Genomic DNA, 22,850 nt, shown 5'->3' with positions numbered 1-22,850 from the left:
GCAGACCACCATGCGGCCATGAGCACAGTTTCAAGGCCAGAGAGGAAAGGGAACCCTGCCAGCTCAGTAAAAAGCAAAACAATTCCATCAGTTAACAGAGTCTCTTTACTGGCCGTAGGGACTCATGTTCCCAACTGCGTCTTGCTATTGGAACACAAATCAAGCTGGGGGAGGGGCGCAGCTTGGGGACATCGCGGAGGGAGTACCAGGTGATGCTCTGGCGCTTCCCAGGACGGGCTGATGGGCACTGGATCCTGGAAACAACCCCAAAGGGGTTCTCCAGCAATAAGTACGTTTGGGACACTCAGGGCGCCAGTTGTGTCCTTTAGAGGCAAGCAAGACACTCTGACACCTTCACACTGGCAACAAGGAACTGTGCCTGACTGCATTCCCAAGCCAACCGACCATGGGACTCTTCATCACCTGACGTTACTCAGGTCCCCAGTCCCGATACTCAGAGCCCTAAGGCTAAGCCAGGCTGTAAACACAGGGACGCAGGGCAGCGCCCGGGGCGCAGTACCGTTATCTATCATCCGCTGCTTGGTCAGGATCATGAGCAGCCGGTCCACTTCGAACACGCCCACCCCGGGTGTGATCACCACAGACATCTGCCCGGTTCGGTCAAAGTTGCGGTTGATGTAGTGCTTGTCAAACACTTGAAACAGAGCAAAAAGTCCTCCGGTGAAGATGCTACAGCTTCTCAGAAACCAGCCCATGGCAAGCGTTCCTGTTCTCTCAGACCCGATTCGTCCACGTCCCTATCAGAACGCCTGCCACCTCCTGGCCTGAATTCACGTCTGTCCTTCCCCTTCGATGTTAAGAGCTTCTTGTGTACAGCTCTATGTCCCTGTCACCTTCGTTAATCCCCCTCTTCAAGGGCGTATACCTAGCTTGTGCAGCCTTGTGTGAGAAGTGAAAGTGTTAGTTGCTCAGTCGTGCCCAACTCTTTATGACCCCATGGACCATAGCCCGCCAGATTTCTCTGTCCATGGGATGTCCCAGGTAAGAATATTGGAGTGGGTTGCCATTTTCTCCTCCACGGGATCTTTCTGACCCAGGGATAGAACCCATGTCCCCTGCATTGCAGGCAGATTCTTTATTGTCTGAGACACCATGCCCAAATTTCATGTGGTTAATTTAAACCATCCATAAATGGATCTGTATTGCAACTTAGAAGAATCAAATATTAATTAAGACAGTATTCGCTGCTAAATGTTACATGGCAGCCTGGAGGGGCAGGGAGTTTGGGGGAGAATGTATGTGTGCAGCCGAGCTCTTCTGCTATACATCATGCTATTAACCATGGTTCCTCTTGGGAAGGCTCTGACAGTGGAGGGAGAGGGGAGATTTTTATTTTACTTGAAGTACTTTTCTAGTATTTGAATTCTAGGAACATGGGTTCCTTCTGTCATTTAAAAAAAAGAAGGTAGATTTATAAAAATTACTTAGAAGCAATTGAGGGATGGAGTGGAAAATAATAAAAACACAGTTTTTAGGAAAATAAAGGACCCAAGGAGGATTGCCTACAGCTCTTTACCCTTGGGACAGCATGAGACAAGCAAGTCAACTGCCAACAGAAGTCCCAAGACCTACATGGTGGCCATTAAATCCATCCAATCAGGACTTCTCTGGCAGTCCAGTGGTTAAGAATCCGCCTTTCAATGCAGGGGACATGGGTTCGATCCCTGGTGGGGGAACGAATATCCCACATGCCACGGAGCAACTAAGCACTGCAACAAAAGATCCCACATGACGCAACAAAGATCCTGCATGCTGCAACTATGACCTGATGGGCCAAATACATAAATATATAATTTATAAAGTTACTGCTTTCAGTTAATCTGCGGGGTGGCAGCTGGGGGCATCACCAGCTCGGCCTGGGTCTCTGCACATCAGTAAAGAAACGTACACGGTCACGTGGTCAGCGAATGCCCACACACCACGGCTGCGCCTCACTCACCGTTGAAGGACAGGTTGATGGCCTCCAGGTAGTTTCCTTGTGCTGAGGTAGCATTGTCTCCCTGGGGAAAGCCCTCTGTGGCAGAAGACACAGACAAGGAACAACACCTCGTGAAAGATGGACCCGTAAGAAATGAGCGGAAGGTGCCTGGCCCCACAGGCCCCGGCCCTGCAGAGGGGACACGACTGAACCTACTGCACGCACAATGACCAGCAGGACCCCACCCTGCAGAGGGGACACGACTGAACCTACTGCACGCACAATGACCAGCGGGACCCCACCCTGCAGAGGACATGACTGAACCTACTGCACGCACAATGACCAGCAAGGCCCCCCCACTGCAGAGCACACATGACTGAACCTACTGCACGCACAATGACCAGCGGGACCCCACCCTGCAGAGGACATGACTGAACCTACTGCACGCGCAATGACCAGCGGGGCCCCCGCCCTGAGACACACACCTGGCCAGAAGCAGAAGCCACACTCGGCACTGGGAGGGAGGCAAGCAGGAACTTCTGCGTCCCCCAGCCTCCACCCGACCCCTCCCCTCCCAGCACACCTCCCGGCACCTCAGTGCAGTACCTGCCTGTTCCAGTCGCACCAGCACTGGGTACTGGATGAAGAGCTTTTTGATGGTCACGAGGAGTGAGGTCCACTCTTCCCTCCTCTCGTTCTGCACCACCACCCTGAAAGGAGCACCATCACAAGGTGGGTACCAAGCAGCAACGACACATGGGACATCGGGTGCCTTACAGGGTTTCACGGAAAGGGGAAGAAGGGACGCCTGGAGCTGGGGTCATTTATCATACAACAGTACATGATGAAGTCAAATGTGTTTAACAAACATTAGCAGACTGGACTTCTCTAATGGTTCAGTGGTTAAGCATCCACCTGCCAATGCAGGGGACAAGGGTTTGATCCCTGGTCCGAGAAAATTGCTTATGCTGCTGGGCAACTAAGCCTGGCGCCACAACAAAGAGTCGCCCCCACTAGATGCAACTAGAGGAAGACTGAGCACAGCAACGAGGACTCAGTGCAGCCAACAATAGTTAAAATGTTTTAAAAAACAGCAACATTGAGAGGAGGGTTACAGAGACTTTCCACATATTCCCTCCCCTAACACGTGTTTTGTCCTCCCCTCCCGCTACTCTGATCAATATTCCTCATTGGAGTGGGGCACTTGTTGCGATTCCTAAACCCACAGGGACACATCATCATCTGAAAGTCCCCTATTCTTTAGGAACAAAATGCTTTAGTATCTGCAATTTGCTCTAAAGTAAAATTTAACACACACACACAAACACAGGTGAAGCAAACATGGAATGATATTAACTATTTAATCCAGGAACTAGGGGTATGGGTTCATTATATTTAGTTCATTCTTCTTTTCTGCGAGAATTTGAAATTTTTCACAATAAAAAGCTTGGGAAGTTCAAAAGCAACGTGATACCCTAAATTGGATCCTGGAATAAAAAAAGGTGCGTAAGTGGAAAAACTGATGAACTCTGAGAAAAGTCTGAGATTTAGTTCATAGCAATGTACCAGCGTGAGGTTTCCCAGGTAGCTCAGTGGTAAAGAATCCACCTGCCCAGCAGGAGATGGGGGTTCGATCCCTGGGTTGAGAAGGTCCCTTGCAGAAGGAAAAGGCAACCCACTCCAGTATTCTTCCTAGAGAATCCCATGGACAGAGGACCTGGTGGGCTACAGTACATGGGGTTGCAAAAGAGTTAGACAAGACTTAAGCGACTGAGCACACACTAGTGCTCATCTCCGAGTTTTAACAGATGTACCTTGGTTAGGAAATGTTCAGAGGAAACTGTGTAAAGGGTATATGGGAACGCTCTGTGCTAGCTTTGCTACTTCTCTGCAAACCTAAAATTATTCCAAAGTCAAAAGGTTAATTTTTTAAGTTAGATAAGAAACAAGCAAGGAGGAAAAAAGGCAAAAAAAAAGCAAAGCACCCAAACATACTTGTAAAAGTCTTCATAGAATCGCCCCTTGTGATCCTGCCTAATTGAGGCTCGGTTTATTTCAGGAAATTCATCTGAAATAGAGAAAACAACATACGTAGATCAGATTGAAGAAATTCAGTTTCTCTGCTCCCCCTTCTGGATTGAAGAACTACATCACACAAACACACACAAAAGATAACTATATTTCTATTAAGCTGCGAACAGTTTTCAATTAGCAATAATGGCACCTCAGATAAACCTCATGGGCTACGATACTGCCACGGCGCAAAACTAGGTTGGTTTTAAGATGGATCACAGCCCAGAGACCTCTTGCATTGACTAATGGACTGAGTCATTTTCCACTCTATCCTATCTTTTAACCGAAAAACTGGGAGAGATGGAGCAGGAAAGAAAAAACGATACAGAGTGAATCAGGATGGACATGTGGAAAGCTTAATAAAAAAATAACTTTAGGAACAGTTAGAGAGATTGGGATGGACATGTACACCCTGCTCTATTTGAAATGGATAACCAACAAGGACCTACTATGTAGCAAAGGAACTCTGTTCAATGTCATGTAGCAACCTGGATAGGAGGGGATTTGGGGGAAGAATGGATACATGTATATGTATGGCTGAGTCCCTTCACTGTTCAGTTGAAACTATCACAACATTGTTAATTGGCTCTGCTGCTGCTGCTGCTGCTAAGTCGCTTCAGTCGTGTCCGACTCTGTGCGACCCCATAAACGGCAGCCCACTAGGCTCCCCAGTCCCTGGGATTCTCCAGGCAAGAAAGTGAAAAGTGAAAGTGAAGTCGCTCAGTCGTGTCTGACTCTTAGCGACCCCATGGACTGAAGCCCACCAGGCTCCTCCGTCCATGGGATTTTCCAGGCAAGAGTACTGGAGTGGGGTGCCATAATTGGCTCTACCCCAGTACAAAATAAAAAGTTAAAAAAAATATAACTTTGTAAGAGAAAGAGTTACTCACCAAGAGATTTCGCATCATAAAAAGTCCTAGAAAACAGGACCACTGTCACTTCATGACTGCAGTTCTTCTCCTAGGCAGGAATACAGAAAAAGAGGGCTCAAGTTCAATCCATTTACTTCACCATGAAGCAGCCTGCGTGAACACAGCAGTCTCAGCTCTGGGAGGCAGAGGCTCAGGTATTGGGTAACCTCCTGTAACTGTAGGCTGCATAATACAGAGGACAGAGTGCTAGGCTGACTCATGGCCCTGAAATTGACCACTACATGACCTTGGGAAAGTTATCTGAAGTCACCGCAAATCACTGGATTTCCCTGGTGGCCCAGTGGTGAAGACTCTGTGCTTCCACTGCAGGGGGCATGGCTTCCATCCCTGATTGTGGAACTAAGGTCCTGCAAGCTACGCAGTGCAGCCAAAACAAACAAAAAAAAAGACTGCAGATCACCAATAAGGTGGGGATGTCTCCTTGCTGTGGTGTGAAACAGACCAGCCCCCTGTCAGAGGATCCTGGTATTTACACCTGCTTCTCGGTGTTTTTTAACCTTTTCAGGACTGTGGTTTAGAGAAGAACAGAACCTAGGGTAGTGGGATGCCAGAAGCAGACACTCCTGCTTACTTCCAGGGTCACGGGATGGGGACTGGATGCTGCTTGAGATGCAGGGGTTGAAATCAAGGCAGAGAATTACCTTTGGACTGGGATGGGGACGAGTGAGAATAAACATTTCCATGCAGTCCAAGTTCAATGTTCTAGAAGTAGGGTGTTTACAGACGGCATGAAATTTGGCCTGCACCAGGGAGTCAGCAAGCTCAGTATCAGTTCCTCCTGGTCTTTGAAAACAGAAACCCACACTAACCAACCTCGACTCAAACTCAGCCTACTGATTGCACGATTCAGCAGTCATCATATAAGGAAGACAACATAACGCACATTGCACGTCACCATACGGTCTTCACAGCTATCTCTCAGGCAGACAGAAATCCCTAAATACAAGCCACAGGACCAAGGGCACACCTTCACTAGCCACCAACTCATTTATTGGACACCTAGCCTCCAAATGCAGCTTCAAACTCATCTGATTGGGGTGCAAGTTTTAGACAGAAAAAATGTCTGACGGTGGGCTGGCATGGGCATGTGAGCTTCTCAACTCATGTGTGATGGCGGAGGTGACATACAACGGGGTGACATGGCTCAGGATTACAGAAACACAGACAGGATGGCCTGGGGGTTACGATCCCAGGAGAGCACTGGGGGAAAGGATGGAACAGGACTAGAATCCTTGTTCTGCTTTTGCAGGCTACTGATCCCAGGCAAGGTACCTAACCTCTTTCAGCTGTACCTTCCCTATCTGTGAAGAGCGACAAGAGAGAGGATTAGTGGGATAACGTAGGTAAATCACTTACAACAACATCTGGTGATGGCGGCTGTTGTTTAGTCACTCAGCCATGTCCAGCTCTGTACAACCCCATGGACTGTAGCCCACCAGGCTCCTCTGTCCATGGGATTTCCCAGCAAAGAATACTGGAGGGGGTTGCCATTTCCTTCTCCAGGAGATCTTCCCGACCCAGGGGATCAAACTCATGTCTTCTCCACTGCAGTCAGATGCTTTACCGTCTGAGCCACCAGGGAAGTCCTTGGGTAGTATTGCTATTTTAACAATATTAAGTCCTCTGATCTATGAATATGAGATGTTTTTCTTTGATTTGGGTCTTTCCTTCAGCAACATTTTGTAGATTTTAGTGTACAAACCTTGCACCTTCTTGGGTAAATTATTGCATAGTGTTTTATTTCTCTGATGCTCTTGTAAATGGAATTTTTATTTATCTTAAAAATTTTTAATTCCTTGTTTTAATTTCCTGTTCAGATTGTTCATTGTTGATGAAATACAAATGATCTGTGTGCTGATTTTGCAACTCTGATAAATTTGTTCATTAGCTCTAATAGTTGTTTTTTTTAATGGATTTTGGGGGGGTTTCTACATATAGGATGTCATCTGTGTAAAAAGATAGTTTTACTTCTCTTCCAACATGGGTGCCTTCTTTTTCTTTCTTTTGTTGGCCTAGTTGCTCTGGCTAGAATTTCCAGTACGACACTGAATTGTCGTTGTTCCGTCCCTAAGTCGTGCCTGACTCTTTGTGACGCAATGGACTGCAGGACACCAGGCTTCCCTGTCCTTCACTGTCTCCCAGAGTTTGCTCAGAATCATGTCCACTGAGTCAGCAATGTGATCTAACCATCTTGTCCTCTGCCGACGTCTCCTTTGGCCTTCAATCTTTCCCAGCATCAAGGTCTTTTCCAATGAGTTGGTTCTTCACATCAGGTGGCCAAAGTATTTGAGCTTCAGCTTCAGCATCAGTCCTTCCAGTGAATATTCAGGACTGATTTCGTTTAGGATGGACTGGTTTGCTCTCCTTGCTGTCCTCCAGCACCACAATTTGAAAGCATCAATTCTTTGGCGCTCAGGCTTCTTCATGGTCCAACTCTCACATCGTGTACATGACTACTGGAAAAACCATACCTTTGACTCTACCGATCTCTGTCGGCAAAGTGATGTCTCTGCTTTTTAATATGCTGTCTAGGTTTGTCATAGCTTTCCTTCCCAGGAGCAAGCGTCTTTTAACTTCGGGCTGCAGTCACCATCTGCACTGAATACTAGTGGTGAAAGCAAATATCCTTATTTTGTTCCTGAACTTAGGGGGAAAGTTTTCAGTCTCTTACCACTGAGTTTGATGTTAGCTCTGGGTTCTTCACAAGTACACTTCACCATGTTGAAGTGATTAAGGTAATTTAAATCTACAGTCTCATCAATTAGCTCTGGTGCCTCCATTAAATGCAGATTAATAGAAATAGTTTGTTTTTAAAATCTGCACTGAATAATGTTTATACAGCAAGACTTGGTGCATGAGAAGAAACATACCTTCCACTTGGTAAAGAGATCAGCAAGGAAACCATTCACAGCTTTCTCAAAATACAGATCCCCTGAAAAGAAACAATAGGAAGAAGGTGAGAATTCTCTTTATTTCTTGCTTACAAATTCTTCCCTCAGTAAAGTAATAGGAATAGGACTAGTCAAAGAGAAGGTGCTCTATCCTAAAAGTGGTTTCGACCTAGACTTTCTATTGAGCCAAATTTAATATTTACCTCATTCGCTAAGAGGTCATGGGTTCAGGGTAAAACCCATGATTGAAAAAGATCTGATAAAGTTGTGAAAAGACTGAAAAAGTTTTGATGCTTGAAAAAGAGTGTATCTTCAAAACGAGAGAACCATCTGGCTGGTAAATGTAAGTATTCTCATAGTGATGCTTCATGTTTGTTCGAAGGTGATCAGGTAGACCCTGGGCAGTCACTAAATTATCCCTTGCAGTTTCTGCTGTTCCTGAGCAAACCCTTGATGACCTACATGAAAAATTCATTGTAATTTTGCTAAACACAAGCTAGAACTGCACAAACCATGAGGCTGGGGTGTTGGGCACAGCATCTACACCTCAGGGCAGCTTTATCATACTCCACTTACAGTACAGTAATTCTAATAAAATGAGACAAACCTGGTGATTTCTGTGAGTGACAGAACATGAAATGAAAGTTATCAAAGAAGATGCTGGTTCCTGGCCATAAAGTCACTACCTCTATGACTTTTGATTCTGCACTTATAGAATAATTGAAAATCTGAGAATACAGATTTTTCATTAATGCTTTACTACATTTCATACAATTCACTGCACATATAATATGTATATTTATTTTTAACATTTGAGGATTTATAAAGATTCAGGACATATCTTCAGAGAATGTTCAGAGATTACGGTAAATTATACCAATTTGAAGGAAACCAGAAACTTCTCCCCATTAGCATTACAACCCACACTTAGGAACAGTACCATAAATATCAAAATCCCACATTTCACAGCTCATCTGAATAAATATGTAAACCATAGCCGACGTAGAACGGAATACCACCTGCAATAAACAAAAACATAATTGCATTAAAAAGCAATGACGGATAGAATTTCAGTTCCGCAAAATGAAAAAGTTCTGGAGATTTGTTTCAGAATGATGTGAATATACTCAAAACTACTGAACTCTACATTTAAAAATGGTTAAGGGAATTCCCTGGTGATCCGGTGATTATGACCCCACCCTTCCACTGCAAGGAGAATGGGTTTCGACCCCTGATTGGGAAACTATAGACCATATGCCTTGCAGCGCAGCCAAGACAATAAAGAAAAAAAGGAGTGAATTGCTATAAAACTGGGGGAAAGATCACTGTAAAATACCAATGCATGCCCACTAGAGTGGCAAAAATTTTCAAACTTTAAAACTGGGTATTGGAGAAAGTAAAAAACAGGAGGTTTTATATATGGCTAACTAGGAGTATAAATTGGTCCAAAGAATTTGAAAGATAATTTGGCCTTATCTTACAGAGCAGAACCTATGACATGACAAATACACTCCCAATCAGTGATTTAAGATATAGTGAGTGCAAACAAGACAGCTAAAAAAGAAAGTGGGAGGGAGGAAGGGGGAGAATACATTTTCACTCCTCTTTAATAAAACTTAAAAGTAAGCAAAATGAGGAATACACTGCTTAGGGTAAAATATATATGTATTGTCACTATTGTAAGACAGAGTGGTTCTCTCTCAAAATTGCCCCAAGTTCCCAACTATCTTGCCTGCCCAGGGGACATCTGGTGATGTCTGGTGACATTTCTGGAGGTTGTGACTTGCAGGGAGTGGGGACGGGGGTGGGAGCTACTGGCATTTAGTGAGTAGAAGCCAGGGACACTGACCAGCCCACAGTGCCTGGTACAGCCCCCCCACACTACTGCCCTTTCGGGCCAGGTGAGCCTCTCTCTGGAGGGCTATGCTTCATGCTGTAACAGATTGAACAGCATCCTCCACACAACCCCAGTTGTGACAAACAAAGATGTCTCCAGACTTTGCCAAAAGCCCCCTGGGGAGGCCTGATCACCCTGGGGTTGAGAACCACTGCTCTCAAGGGAGGCTGTGGGTGGGAACACAGAAGAGCAGACAGGTGCTTTCACCAGGGTGCGGAAAGCCCTGGAGCCACAGCTACTGGGCCCTGATTCCCACCAGTGTGGGGAACGTGCATAGGCGCTCAGATTGGAATTTCCCAACTGTACCAGAGTCACAGGAGATTCCCTGGCAAAGGTCCTTTTCCAGGTTTACCAACACAATCTTCAACTCAGCTTAACTTTTGCTGTGTATTAGTGGGCACAGAAGTCTGTGACCTAGACACTCCATTTTTACATCTGATATTAAACAAAAGAAAACAAAGATCACCCCCAAACCAGAGAGATCAAACTGTAAAACCCTAGAATTTCAGGAGTCCCTGCTTTATTACAGTATTATTTCAGTTGGGCAGATGGTAGCTTGGTCACGAGCTTGATCATGAGATCAGGTTTTTGCTGGTTTCCGTTTTGTTTTTGATTTCACGACTTACAGACATCACAACATGGGGAAACAAAACCAAAAAAGCGTCATATCAACCTCACCCTGGTATCTTCGCTGATATAACCACACATGACCTTCTCATTCTTGACCCACAGCTCACCAGCCTGTGCCCTGAAAGGAGAGCACACACATTATTACAAGTCCTACATAAACCAAGAAGAACTTGAGGTGCCTTCAGGGTAGCTCCCTCTACTCTGTCATTCTCACCCAAATGACCTGGTCAGTTACAGATTTCCAGAGTGCCACAGACACAACAGAAAGAATTTTCAGCATGCACTGAATTTGTACAATAGGAGCTCTTGATTTGCGGGTCTGCAGACAACCTCTGAATCTGAGGAAGGGCTTTGGGGAACCCACGAACCCTCTAAATGATGCAATCTTTCCTGAGCACAGAATTGTACACTTTGTCAAATCTCAAAAGGGCCCATGTCACAAAAACAGTTAGAAAGCACTGATGAACAAATCTGCTAATCCTAGCTTTGAGATAATGAGTTTCAACAAAAACAAGACCCATTGCAATATCACAAGCAGACAGGAAGTATAAAGGCATAGGATCCCTACTCAGTGGAGGCCATCTTTTCTTGGGCAAGCCATGCAACATTCTGGATCTTAGTTCCCCAACGAAGGATCACACTCATGCCCCCTGCATTGGGAGCACAGTCTTAACTACTGGACTACCAGGGAAGTCCCAGTGGAAGCCACTTTACTGAAAACTTTTCATGTCATTATTAAGTAATATGGTATCTTCTGACCTTGCATCTTTTGTTTTTTTAATTCATTTTTGTTTATTTTTCAGTCATTGTTGTGAGATTAAGCTGCTGCTTTCTTTTTTGGCTGTGCTGGGTCTTTGTTGCTGCATGGGCTTTTCTCAGCTGCAACGAGCAGGAGCTACTCTACAGTGGTGTGCGGTCTTCTAGTTGCAGCGGCCCCTCTTACTGCGGAGCACAGGCTCTATGACGAGCGGGCTCCAGTAGTCGCGGCTCCTGGGCTCTAGAGCACAGGCTTGGTGGTCGTGTTGCACGGGCTTCGTTGCTTGGCGGCATGTGGGATCTTCCTGGACCAGGAATTACACCTGTGTCTCTTGCATTGGTGGGCAGATTCTTTACCACTGAGCCACCAGGGAAGCCCTCCTCTTGCTTCTTTATCCTGTTTTTCAAATTGTCTACAATGAACAAGCACTGTATGTAAAAATACTTAGCACATGCCTGATACACAGCATGTGCTGAACAAGTGGTACTTGACAGTGTTAATTCCACGACCAGGACACGTGTGTTGAGACTGGCCATCAAAGAATCAGAGCTCAAGTCAGAGAGAATATTCCAGAAGATCCTCTGCAGTTGGGCAGATCGAGCAGAAAAACACCCAAACTGGGTGTTCCAATGGGCTTTAAGTGTGCCTAGCAATCAGATCTGCCTGCCCCTGGACCTACTGTGTGTTTTATTATATGGACACCCACACAACTCAAAGGCTGTATGTAGAACAGTTACTGCACTGGATCCTGCTCCTGTTTACAAGCTGATGAATCAAGAGGGACACACTAGTTACCTGATGCCAGCAAATTCCACCTTCTGAGTGATATAGGCACATGTGCTGACCTAAGTGGAGAGAGAGAGAGTCAACAACACATCGAGGCTATAAAAGGGCACAAAGAAAGTCTCCTGGCTTTCTAATCTCTTCTAACCACCCGATACTCAATTAACATGGGAGCAATAGATTTATCCCACAGGGAAACCTGCTGGGGAGGGTATAACAGTAGGTTCTTAAGGGCTTGGCAGGTACAGACAATAGTAAAGACTGGGTGGATAGTAAGTGGCCTGCTTCACCTGTGTACTTGTCATAGACGCTCACATATGCACCTATATTTACATATAGAACATCTACTTCTCATTTTATAAAATGGAACCTTCTCCCACCAAATAAAAAATAAGCAAAAACATCTCTGTCTAAAAATATACAGTGTGGACATTTTACTTAGGATTTGCTGTTCCACAATTGCCAAAGAGTCCAAAAGGAGAAGTTTCCGCACCAGCTCGCAATTGTGATGAACTGATCATGTTCAGTGGAAAATGCCAGTTAAAAATAAACAAACAAGGAAAAATGGGAGGAGGGGAAAGTGAAAAGCAGTCTAACCTGGAAGCAACAAGATCTCGGTTCCAGCCGAGTGTCAACTGTTTACTAGCTTTCTCGTCTTGGGCACTCACTCAACCCCTCTATCTCAGTTTTCATATATATAAATTCAGGGTAATAAATGCCTATCCACAGGAGGAGATATGAGAAGCAAATGAAATCAGGCGAAAACTTGAAAATCAAAGTCCCATTTAAATGTAAAATCATATTATACTTTCCCATTCAGATCAAAAAATGCAAAGTAAAACTCTGTGACAACAAACAAGCAGAAGAAAGCATGAAAAAAAACATGAAAAGAGAATGGAAAGAGACAGACAACATCTCCACAATAATTGTCTGTGATGCTGGAATTGGAAATGATTTTATACTCTTCTTCCAACTAGACATAAATCTCCCCAGTGACATGGATTATTAACATAATAGAAAAAGTAATAGACTTTAAAAACAAAAAAAAAAATCACATCTTACCAAACTTTTCTTTAGTCGCCACATATCCCCACGGCCAATATATTGATCCTTAAAGGTTAATTCCACAAGGTCAAGGGTCACATCCTAAAAAGGATAATCAGATGTATGTCTCTGCATTACTCTGCCATGCTTTATAGGTGTAAGATAGTGTTCACTCACCACAGAGAAACTTTTTGACAAAAAGACAAGCACTGAAGACCATTCAGTGGTGAAAGTGAAAGTCGCTCAGCCATGTCCGACTCTTTGTGACTCCATGGACTATATAGTCCATGGAATTCTCCAGGCCAGAATTCTGGAGTGAGTACCCTTCCCTTCTCCATGGATTTTCCCAGCCCAGGGATCAAACCCAGGTCTCCCACATTGCGGGCAGATTCTTTACCCAATGAGCCACAAGGGAAGCCCATTCATTAGCGGAACCCTGAGAAATAGAATTTTATCCTGCCTGAGAAGGCTTTTGAGGACAGGGAAGTGTCCAACAGATATGACAGCCACTGTACCATGGTCAAATGCAAAGCATACCAGAGTAGACAGTCAGTGTTTTAGTCTTGATTTTGGTACACAAATGTGACACTGAGCTATGGGTTTTATTTCCCTAGATAATATTGATTATGTCATTTGGACAATGATTTTTTTTACCTCTTAATTTTATAGCATCATTGCTCAAAGTAAAATGAGAACACAGAAAGAAACTTAAGTATTTTATAGAGAATTTTATATTTAGCTTCACAAACATACACATATGTACAGAACCTTTATAGGACAAGCTTTTAAAAAAGGAGGACTTTAAATGCAACGTACATTCTGCCCATAGCCTAAATGACCTCGGTATGACCACACTGAATAGTCTAACTCTACACTTGGTGTGTTAGTTGTGCCATCATGTTTCACTCTTCGCGATGCCATGGACAGTAGCCCACCAGGCTCTTCTGTCTCTGGAATTCTCCAGGCAAGAATACTGGAGTGGGTAGCCGGTCCCTTCTCCAGTGGATCTTCCAAACCCAGAGACTGAACCCAGGTCTACTGCATCGCAGGCGGGTTCTTTACTGTCTGAGCCACCAGGGAAGCCCTAAGTAACTCATTATTTCCTTAGAAACCTACTGTTGAGGCAGGGCATTAATCATTCCCCATACTGCTGCTAAGTCGCTTCAGTCGTGTCTGACTCTGTGCGACCCCATAGATGGCAGCCCACCAGGCTCCCCCGTCCCTGGGATTCTCCAGGCAAGAATACTGGAGTGGGTTGCCATTTCCTTCTCTAATCATTCCCCATAAGATATTCAAATCCAGAACAAAGACATACCTTAGGATCTACAACATTCACATACACATCTTGATAAGGTCTTAGCCGGAACACCTGAGTCACAGTCTGGTCCACACTGATAGTTTCTGAAACAGAGAAGAAATCTGGATCACATAATGTATTCTGAAAAACCAGGTAAATACATTCTAATCTATAAGTGGCTTCTCAGGTGTCTCAGTGGTCAAGAATCTGCCTGCCAATTCAGGAGAATCAGGAGATGTGGGTTCGATCCCTGGGTCGGGATGATCCCCTGGAAAAGGAAATGGCAACATGCTCCAGTATTCTTCCCTAGAAAATTCATGGGCAGAGGAGACTGGCAGGCTACAGTCCATGGGGTCACAAAGAATGAGATACAACTGAGGGCATGTGTGTGCGTGTGTGTGCACGCACACACACGTACACACACACACACACAATCTATAAATACCCAAACATTCAACAAACAACACAACTGATCCCTTACCAAGGGCAAGACATGTTTTCTGTCTTCAGGAACTTAAAACTGCTTTTCAGGTAAAGTAAGACCTGAACCCAAGCAATTAAAAAATGAGAGAGAGACAGACTGAAATATATATATACATGTATATGTATATGTATATTTAGAGAGAGAAAAAAGAATTTAAGAAACAACATAAGAAAGTTCAAAGGGTTGTGAAAATTTAGAAGAGGAAAGAGATCCTTTCTCTTTTGGAATAAGAGTAGTGATGGTAGTCAAGGAAGAAACAAACTTTCCAATGAGCCCTGAAGTCTGCTAAGCAAAAACCTTAACAGGCAGCAGAAGAAGAGGTGAGAGTAAAAGGGACACTCAGGATCTAGGTTTGAAAACACGTTTTCCCATCAAGTTAAAACATAAAAAAGTGGTTGACATCAAAATCCTTTAGAGAAGATTAAAAAAAAAATTTTTTTTTTTCTTTTCAGTGCCTTTTAAGGAATTATTTTACTTGCTATCAGTTAAGATTTTAGTTCCTAGATCAGCATGGTATAGTCATTAGAAGAAAGGATTTGGATCCAGAATGAGTAAGTATTGACAAGATCACTGCTCTGGCTCCTTCACTTGCTAACACCAGGTAAACTTGCGCATCCCACGGAGACAAAGGTTCCTCCCTCACTCAAGAGCTGGCGGGAAGATCAAGAAAGATAGATGACAAACAGCTGCAGTACAGTGCCTTGCCCAAGTGCCGGGTAATCAGCGGTATATGTTCCTCCCCTGCTCCAACCCAGTGCAGACACGTAACAAATATTTTGTGAAAAAATATAATATTGAGGAAAACATGCTTTGCCAACAATTTTTTTGGAGTTTAAGTGTAGGGCTTCATCTACTTTCCTTTTGATTCTAAATATAGTTTTTGTTTTCTTGTTAATATTTACTTATTTGGCTGTGGAGGGTCTTAGTTATGGGAACTCTTAGTTCCCTGACCAGGGATCGAACCCAGGCCCCCCGCATTGGGAGCACAGAGTCTTAGCCACTGGACCACCAGGGAAGTCCCTAAACATAGTTAAAAATTTCTAGTGCCCTCAAGGTGCTGACAAATGAGATTCCTTGGCAGTTTTGGTATCTGACAATATTTTTATTAGCAGAAACACAATTTGACAAGGAGAGACGTACTGTGCCCTCATTGTGAAGGGGGGTTTCTTAAAGTTTCTGAAACAATAAAGTGTAAAAAATCTTAGAGAAGAGAAATGGAATTCTTACCTTTCTGCAAATCCTCCTTAAGTGACTTGACTTGCAAAAGCAGAGGGCTGGGGGAAAAAAAAAAGCAACAAAGAGAAGAGATGTTGTCAGCATTAACTAATCAGCTTTCTTTACCACCCAGAAAACACAAACAGATCACTCTGGACATATTCTAACTGGCAGCACAAGAACAGGAGAGAGTTCCTTTAGAAACAAACTCTACACTAGTACAGTAAGTCCCCTACATCCAAACCTTCAACCTGTGAACTTTCAAAAACGTGAACGTGCGTGCCAGCCCCTTTGAGCCACCCACTGTACTGGACGACTGTAGTTTCCAAGGTACTGTGCTGTGAGATTAGACATGTTTTATTTTTTGTGTTTTTGATGTATGTATTATTTGCGTGAAAAAGTATTAGGCTGGCCAAAAAGTTCATTTGGGCTTTTCCATATGGAAGAACCCGAATACTGGCCAGCCCAATGTTCTGAACCTATTACAGCACAGTACTATACAGCCGATTGTGTCAGTTGGGTACTCAGGCTAACTTCGCTGGACTTAGGGACAAATTGGACTTACGGACAAACGCAGCCTCAGAACAGAACTCATCTGTATGTCAGAGACTTACTGTATTCAAGGAAATGAATAAATGCTACAGAATTGTTCAGAGTTCTCCTCTCAGCTTTGTAAACAGAAAGAATGGACCCCTTTTAAAAAGATTGATTGGTCTAGCAAATCCCGGAGGACAGGAACATTTTTATCCCAAGGCAAAGAGCCATCTCGCCCTCCATCCCCTTAGATGACACGTCACCTGGAAACAGTGGGCTGCCCAGCTAGCCCCCTGCTCCTGCTCGGATGCTCACCTGTACTCATCGTTGGGGTGGGCAATCTCCACGATGTCTCCAAGCTTGATGTGTGGAAATACTTTGGGGTTCACGACCAGCTCATCATCTGAAAGACAATTCAGGGATCTTAGGCAGCAAGCAACTCACTCTGTTGTGGATCCACAACTCAGTTGTGGTTCTCACGCTGGATCCTTACAACCCCATCATTCAGTACGACAACCTCATCTCACAGAGGAAGTTCCATTTAAAATTGAGATTCAAGGCTTCCCTAGTGGCTCCATGGTAAATAATCCACCTGCCAATGCAGAAGACATGGGTTCGATCCCAGGTCCGGGAAGATCCCACTGGGAGCCACTAAGCCCATGCACCACAACTGTTGAGCCTAGAGCCTGGGAACCACAGTACGGAGCCCACACGCCACAACTACTGAAGCCTGCATACCCCAGAGCCTGTGCTCTGCAACAGGAGAGGCCACTGCAACGAGAAGCCCATGCTCCACAACTAGAGAGCAGTCCCCACCTGCTGCAACCAGAGAAAAGCCTGCGCAGCAACGAAGACCCAGCAAAGCCAAAAATAACGAAAATTCTTTTTAAAAATAAATAAATGAAATTTAGCTTGACTGAAGGATTTGTACAGGAAGCCAGAGTTGGTGAGCAGCTGAGTGGGATGGTGTTCGGGGACCTTTGTCTCCAGAGCTTTACCTGCCAGCCCCACTGCTCCCAGGGAGAAGGCAGCTCTTCCTCTCTGGGAATTAGGCCTCTAGGGCAATTCTTTCCTTCCTCAAATGGCGTGCATCTGGCATACACCAGGATCAAGACAGCCAGGGGCCCACATACAGCACAATCCCTTCTATTTAATATTCAAAGAATTTTTCAAAATACTGTCTGAATGTGACCCTCACAATAAATCTCTAGATCTAATAGAAGCAAGGAAACAAGAGATAAAGCAACTTGCCAAAGGTAGAGAGCTAGTAACGACAGTGCACGAGGACTGGTTACTAGTCCAGGGTTCCAAAATCCACAGTCTCCCACACCCCTCAAACCAAATAAAACACCCTGGACTTGGAGGGCAATGCTTGATCAGGGAAAAAATTCACATATAGCAGAATTGAATAGACAACAGAAATAACTTGACAGAGGACAGGATGCAAGGATACAGTGTATACAGCATATCTATAATGTATGAGAGTCTTCTTTTTCAGTCTGCAGCTGGGTACAGGAGACTTAACTATAGAGAGGATGTGATTTTATATGTTTACCTATCCCTGCCCCACGCTAGGGCTCGGGGACGGGGGAGGGAACTCTTTCAAATATAACAAACTCAGGATCATAAAGATACGGTATTTTTTGTTGTTGTTTTTTCTTTGTCTCTGTTTTAGCTTTTAGGGAAAGATGGTCTTTTTTTTTTTCTTTTCTTTTTTTGGCCATGTCACATGGCTTGTGGGATATTAATTCCCCAACCAGGGATCAAACCCAGGCCTTCAGTAGTGAGAGCACAGAGTCCTAACCTCTGGACCATAAGGGAATTCCCAACATATCCTTCTATTATGCTAAAATTATGACAAATAAATATGTCCAGATTTCAGATATAATCAGAACCAACAAGAATTCAGCCTAGGAAAGCAAAGTACTGAGTTAATCCACAGTTGCTTTTTTTTGGCGGGGGGATACAGTTTCCACTGACAGGTGTAAAGCAAATCCTCTATGAAGTCTTCCTCTAACTTTCACAGTCTAACAAGTATTCCTTCCTGTTTAATCTTATCATTTCTTTTTGCATGTATGTCTCAACAAGCTGAAAGCTCCTTAGGGAAAAGGAACCTTGTCATATTCAAAATCTTTATGCTTGGTATATAGATAGGTGGTTTAGTCGCTAAGTCGTATCCGACTATTGCAACCCCATGAACTACAGCCCACCAGGCTCCTCTGTCCATGGGACTCTCCAGGCAAGAATATTGGAGTGGGTTGCCAGTTCCTTCTCCACTGGTATAGGTATGTACCTAATAAATATTTGTTGGATGTATTTTTTTCAATTTGATTTTTATTTTATTTATTTATTGACATACAGTTGACATACAATACTGCATTAGCTTCAGGTGTTCAGCATATGATTCAGTATTTTTGCAGAATATATACCATTATGAGCTATTATAAGATAAAAGGTGTATTCCCTCTGCTACATAATATATCCTTGTTGTTTATCTATTTGATACATAGTAGTCTGTATCCTGGAGAAGACAATGGCACCCCACTCCAGTACTCTTGCCTGGAAAATCCCATGGACGGAGGAGCCTGGTGGGCTGCTGTCTATGGGGTCGCACAGAGTCGGACACGACTGAAGCAACTTAGCAGCAGCAGCAGCAGTAGCAGTCTGTATCCATTAACCCCATACCCCTCATTTGTCCCTCCCTTTTTTCCTCTCCCCTTTGGTTACCACAAGTTTTGTTTTATATGTCTGAGAGTTTGTTCTGCATATACATTCATTTGTTTTGTATTATTTTTTTAGTATTTGTCTTTCTCTGTCTGACTTAATCACTAAGCATAATATTCTCTAGGTCTATCCATGTTGCTGCAAATGACATTTCATTCTTTTTTATGGCTGAGTAATATTGTAGGATGTATTTTTTTCTTTATAGTCCTGCAGCAGACTGGGTACAGCAGGGATCTACCACTGTCTTGCACACCTGAAAAAGAACACTTGCATACATTGTATTAATAGATACACTGTGTACACTGTATCCTTTTTTCCTTTCCTGTGTCAAAAGTTATTTGTTTGTTCAATTCTGCTCCACAAAGGTTTAGGCAGCTTCCACTGCATACAAAGTACAATGTTAACAACAGAGTGTGGTTTTAGCAGAAATTATGTTTTAAATATAGCAATGCCTGGTATATCCTTTTCCTGGTACTTACAATGGCTACATTTATTTAGCAGCTCAAAGTAGCCTGCTGAATACTGTACATACATCACTTAATTTGATTCCTTAAGATCTTATGATATAGAAACTATTATTCTACCTTTTAGGCAGCCCTTACCTTTGGGAGGCTTATACATCTATAACACAGGAGCAGATATAAAAGTGAAAGTGAAGTCGCTCAGTCATGTCCGACTCTTTGCAACCTCATGGACTACAGCCTACCAGGCTCCTCCATCCATGGAATTTTCCAGGCAAGAGTAGTGGAGTGGGTTGCCATTTTCTTCTCCAGGGGATCTTCCCAACCCAGGGATTAAACCCAGGTCTCCCACATTGCAGGCAGATGCTTTACCATCTGAGCCACCAGGGATTTTGAGCAAATATTTAGTAAAATGCAATTTTTAAAACACTGTGTTGTTAATTCCAACTCCTGAAGTAAATAAGGTTATTAGGACAGAAAGGAAATTTATTCCTCTAGGGAAAAAAAAAGTCATATAAATAGGTACTTCCTTATTCTGCAGATTCATAATCTCAACATGCTAAGAAAAATGGAGAAATTACCCTAAAGAGCTGGAATTTCTAATTAAGGTAAACTAGAGGCTTGCCCACGGAGAAGGCAATGGCACCCCACTCCAGTACTCTTGCCTGGAAAATCCCATGGACGGAGGAGCCTGGTAGGCTGCAGTCCATGGGGTCGCTAAGAGTCGGACACGACTGAGCGACTTCACTTTCACTTTTCACTTTCATGCATTGGAGAAGAAATGGCAACCCGCTCCAGTGTTCTTGCCTGGAGAATCCCAGGGACGGGGGAGCCTGGTGGGCTGCCGTCTATGGGGTCGCACAGAGTCGGACACGACTGAAGCAACTTAGCAGTAGCAGCAGTAGCAGAGGCTTGCCCAAGGTCACAGGGAAATTAAGAGGCAGAGCTGATACCCAGATTCAGGTTTAATGGAGGGCAACATGCTGTGTCCTGCCCCAACTCATGGTGCTTCAGAGCCAGGCAAAGGTTCTTGCTTTGATCATACCTGTCTTATGCACACCTACTACCTCTCTTTCATTGAACATAAGTTTCTCTTATCTGCCGAACCAGTGCAGACTGAAATTTTATAGAACATACACAGTAAATATGTAATAAAAAACACAAACAAATCAACAAGGACCTAGCACACAGAACTATATTCAACACCATGTAATAACCTGCAATGGAGAAAAATACATGAAAATATATATATATATATGAATTCCTTTGCTATACATCTTAAATACAACACTGTAAATCAACCACACATCAATTAAGAATAAAACAAAAACAAACAAATGAAGAGTAGTAAGCTGGAAATACAACATCCCTGAAAATGCAGAATGCAAATGCTTCTAGAAGGGGCTTGTGCTCTCTGGTCCTGCTACCCTTTCAATACTTCAGTATCACACCTGCTGCCTCACTCAGTTAAGCTACCGGCTGAGCCTCCATTGTCTCCTGAGTCAGAGTGTAAACTTCAAGGCACAGGATATATCAGAACCTCAGCCAACTTACACAACCCCAAAGACCAATCAATACTGACCACTGCCCCCGAAGCCCTTCTTGTGGATGACGAGTTTGTAGACCTTTGTTGTTCTCATCTTGCACTGTTGTTTCCTTCAGCTGTTCCAAGTTTGGGGGAGAGAAGTCATCTTGCCTCCCTGCCAGTGAAATACAAACAAAAAAGGCTGGAATGTCCGAGTTTTCTTTGCAACCGCTCTTTGATTTTAGGGCAGTGAAAATACTGCTCTTGCTCAGCTGAGAGGTGGCACCAATCCTTGGATGAAATCACTCCTCCAAATACCAAGAGGGATGGAAAACAGAACCAACCAATCTGGGAACGAAGAGGAATTCAAGTCAGGGTCTACTCCAGCCTCCGAGATATGCTATCACACCCTGAAGGAAAAATTTGGAGTGAACCATTACCTTGCCTCTGTATAAATCAACAACACTCAAACATTACAGAGACCTTAAAAGAGGTTTGGTACACTCATTTTGTAGATGAGGAAAGTGAGGGCCAGCGCAAGGGACATGCCCGAGGTCTCTGAGACAGAGAATTCCTACTGTTCCCGTTCGGCCACCGATGTCTTGGGCGAGGAGAGAGGAAAGATTGCTCCCCAAACCTCCATCTGCACAAACTCTCCGCGGTTCCTACCCGTACCAGCTCCCCTCATGTCAGAACTGATGTCACTGAGGCTCAGAGACGGACAGAGACTTGTCTAAGGTCACACAGCAGGTTGGGGGTGGGGCCAGGATTCGAACCGGGGCCCTGGCCCTCTCCTCCTGATCCCCAACTCCGGCCCGGCGGACAGGTCCACTCACCCGCAGCTCCGGAGCCCCTTCCTGCTTGAGGCCGGGGTTCCGACGGCCGGACCCTGGCCGGGTCCCCGCGCCTCCTCCGGACGTCCCTCCTACGCCCGCAGAGTCCGCGAGGATCCCGTGCCGGATCTCCAGGCGCCGGCCGGCCCGCCCCGGCCACAGAACGCTCACCTGAGAACCCGCGCCGCTCCGGTGGCTCCGCCCCGGGGCACCGCCCCCTTCCCGCCCACCCGCGCCGGGCCGCTCTGGCCGGGCCTCCGCCTCGTCTCGGTGTCCGCGCTACTTCCCCATCCGGGGTTCGCGTCGGGGGCGGGGCCTCACGTGCGGCCTATTGGCCGGGGTGAGGACGGCGTTTCCCGCTTCTTAAGAGCCGTCGACCGGGGCAGGAAATCCTTTTCCTCCTAGAAGTTCCGAAATAGACTCGAGCCCAAGAATTGACTTCCGACCTAGTGATTTCCCCAACAGGACAAACTCGGACGAGCGTCCCGGGATCTATAAAGGATGTTACGGACCTTCGCGGGGCCTCCTAGGGCAACAGAGAGGCACAAAATAGAGTTTCTGGGGGAACTTTTGTAAAATGTAAAGGGCTGAGCATGTGCGACTTAGTGCGATGGTCCCTGCTGGGAAGTATCCACTTTGGGGGAGCTTTTCAAATTCTTCCAAGCCCCAAGTGGTGTTCACTGCCTGTGTTTATTGGTAATAGCTACCATGGTTTATCACAGACATTCTTATGTAATCGTCACATCCCTTTATGGAGGCAGATACTATTTCATTTCATAGACAACTGGAACAGGCCGAGGACAGAAAAATCCTCGGGAGGAAGCGAGTACG

The 22,850-nt window shown here is 44.7% G+C and overlaps 1 protein-coding gene and 1 pseudogene across 7 annotated transcripts in view; both read right to left on the bottom strand.

Annotated features, from left to right (window-relative positions):
• Positions 1 to 22,205, bottom strand: part of DEPDC5 (DEP domain containing 5, GATOR1 subcomplex subunit) — a 73,064-nt gene extending 50,859 nt beyond the window's left edge. For all 7 annotated transcript variants that reach the window (XM_055549761.1, XM_055549765.1, XM_055549760.1 and 4 more), the window contains exons 1-15: positions 22,023 to 22,205; positions 21,244 to 21,361; positions 16,792 to 16,879; positions 15,955 to 16,001; positions 14,262 to 14,347; positions 12,965 to 13,048; positions 11,915 to 11,964; positions 10,411 to 10,480; positions 8,776 to 8,854; positions 7,815 to 7,876; positions 4,903 to 4,972; positions 3,935 to 4,007; positions 2,546 to 2,649; positions 1,961 to 2,035; positions 521 to 655 (exon numbers count right to left, since the gene is read on the bottom strand). In XM_055549761.1, coding sequence (XP_055405736.1) covers positions 521 to 655; positions 1,961 to 2,035; positions 2,546 to 2,649; positions 3,935 to 4,007; positions 4,903 to 4,972; positions 7,815 to 7,876; positions 8,776 to 8,854; positions 10,411 to 10,480; positions 11,915 to 11,964; positions 12,965 to 13,048; positions 14,262 to 14,347; positions 15,955 to 16,001; positions 16,792 to 16,879; positions 21,244 to 21,301 — 1,081 coding nt within the window. In that variant the 5' untranslated portion in view covers positions 21,302 to 21,361; positions 22,023 to 22,205. The remainder of the gene's footprint in view (positions 1 to 520; positions 656 to 1,960; positions 2,036 to 2,545; positions 2,650 to 3,934; positions 4,008 to 4,902; positions 4,973 to 7,814; positions 7,877 to 8,775; positions 8,855 to 10,410; positions 10,481 to 11,914; positions 11,965 to 12,964; positions 13,049 to 14,261; positions 14,348 to 15,954; positions 16,002 to 16,791; positions 16,880 to 21,243; positions 21,362 to 22,022) is intronic.
• LOC129630461 (uncharacterized) lies at positions 4,008 to 4,208 on the bottom strand (annotated as a pseudogene).
• Positions 22,206 to 22,850: the final 645 nt, after the last annotated feature.

Source organism: Bubalus kerabau, chromosome 16 (genome assembly GCF_029407905.1).
Source record: "Bubalus kerabau isolate K-KA32 ecotype Philippines breed swamp buffalo chromosome 16, PCC_UOA_SB_1v2, whole genome shotgun sequence".
Classification (NCBI taxonomy): Eukaryota; Metazoa; Chordata; class Mammalia; order Artiodactyla; family Bovidae; genus Bubalus; species Bubalus kerabau.
This window is presented reverse-complemented; position numbering and strand designations above follow the sequence as displayed.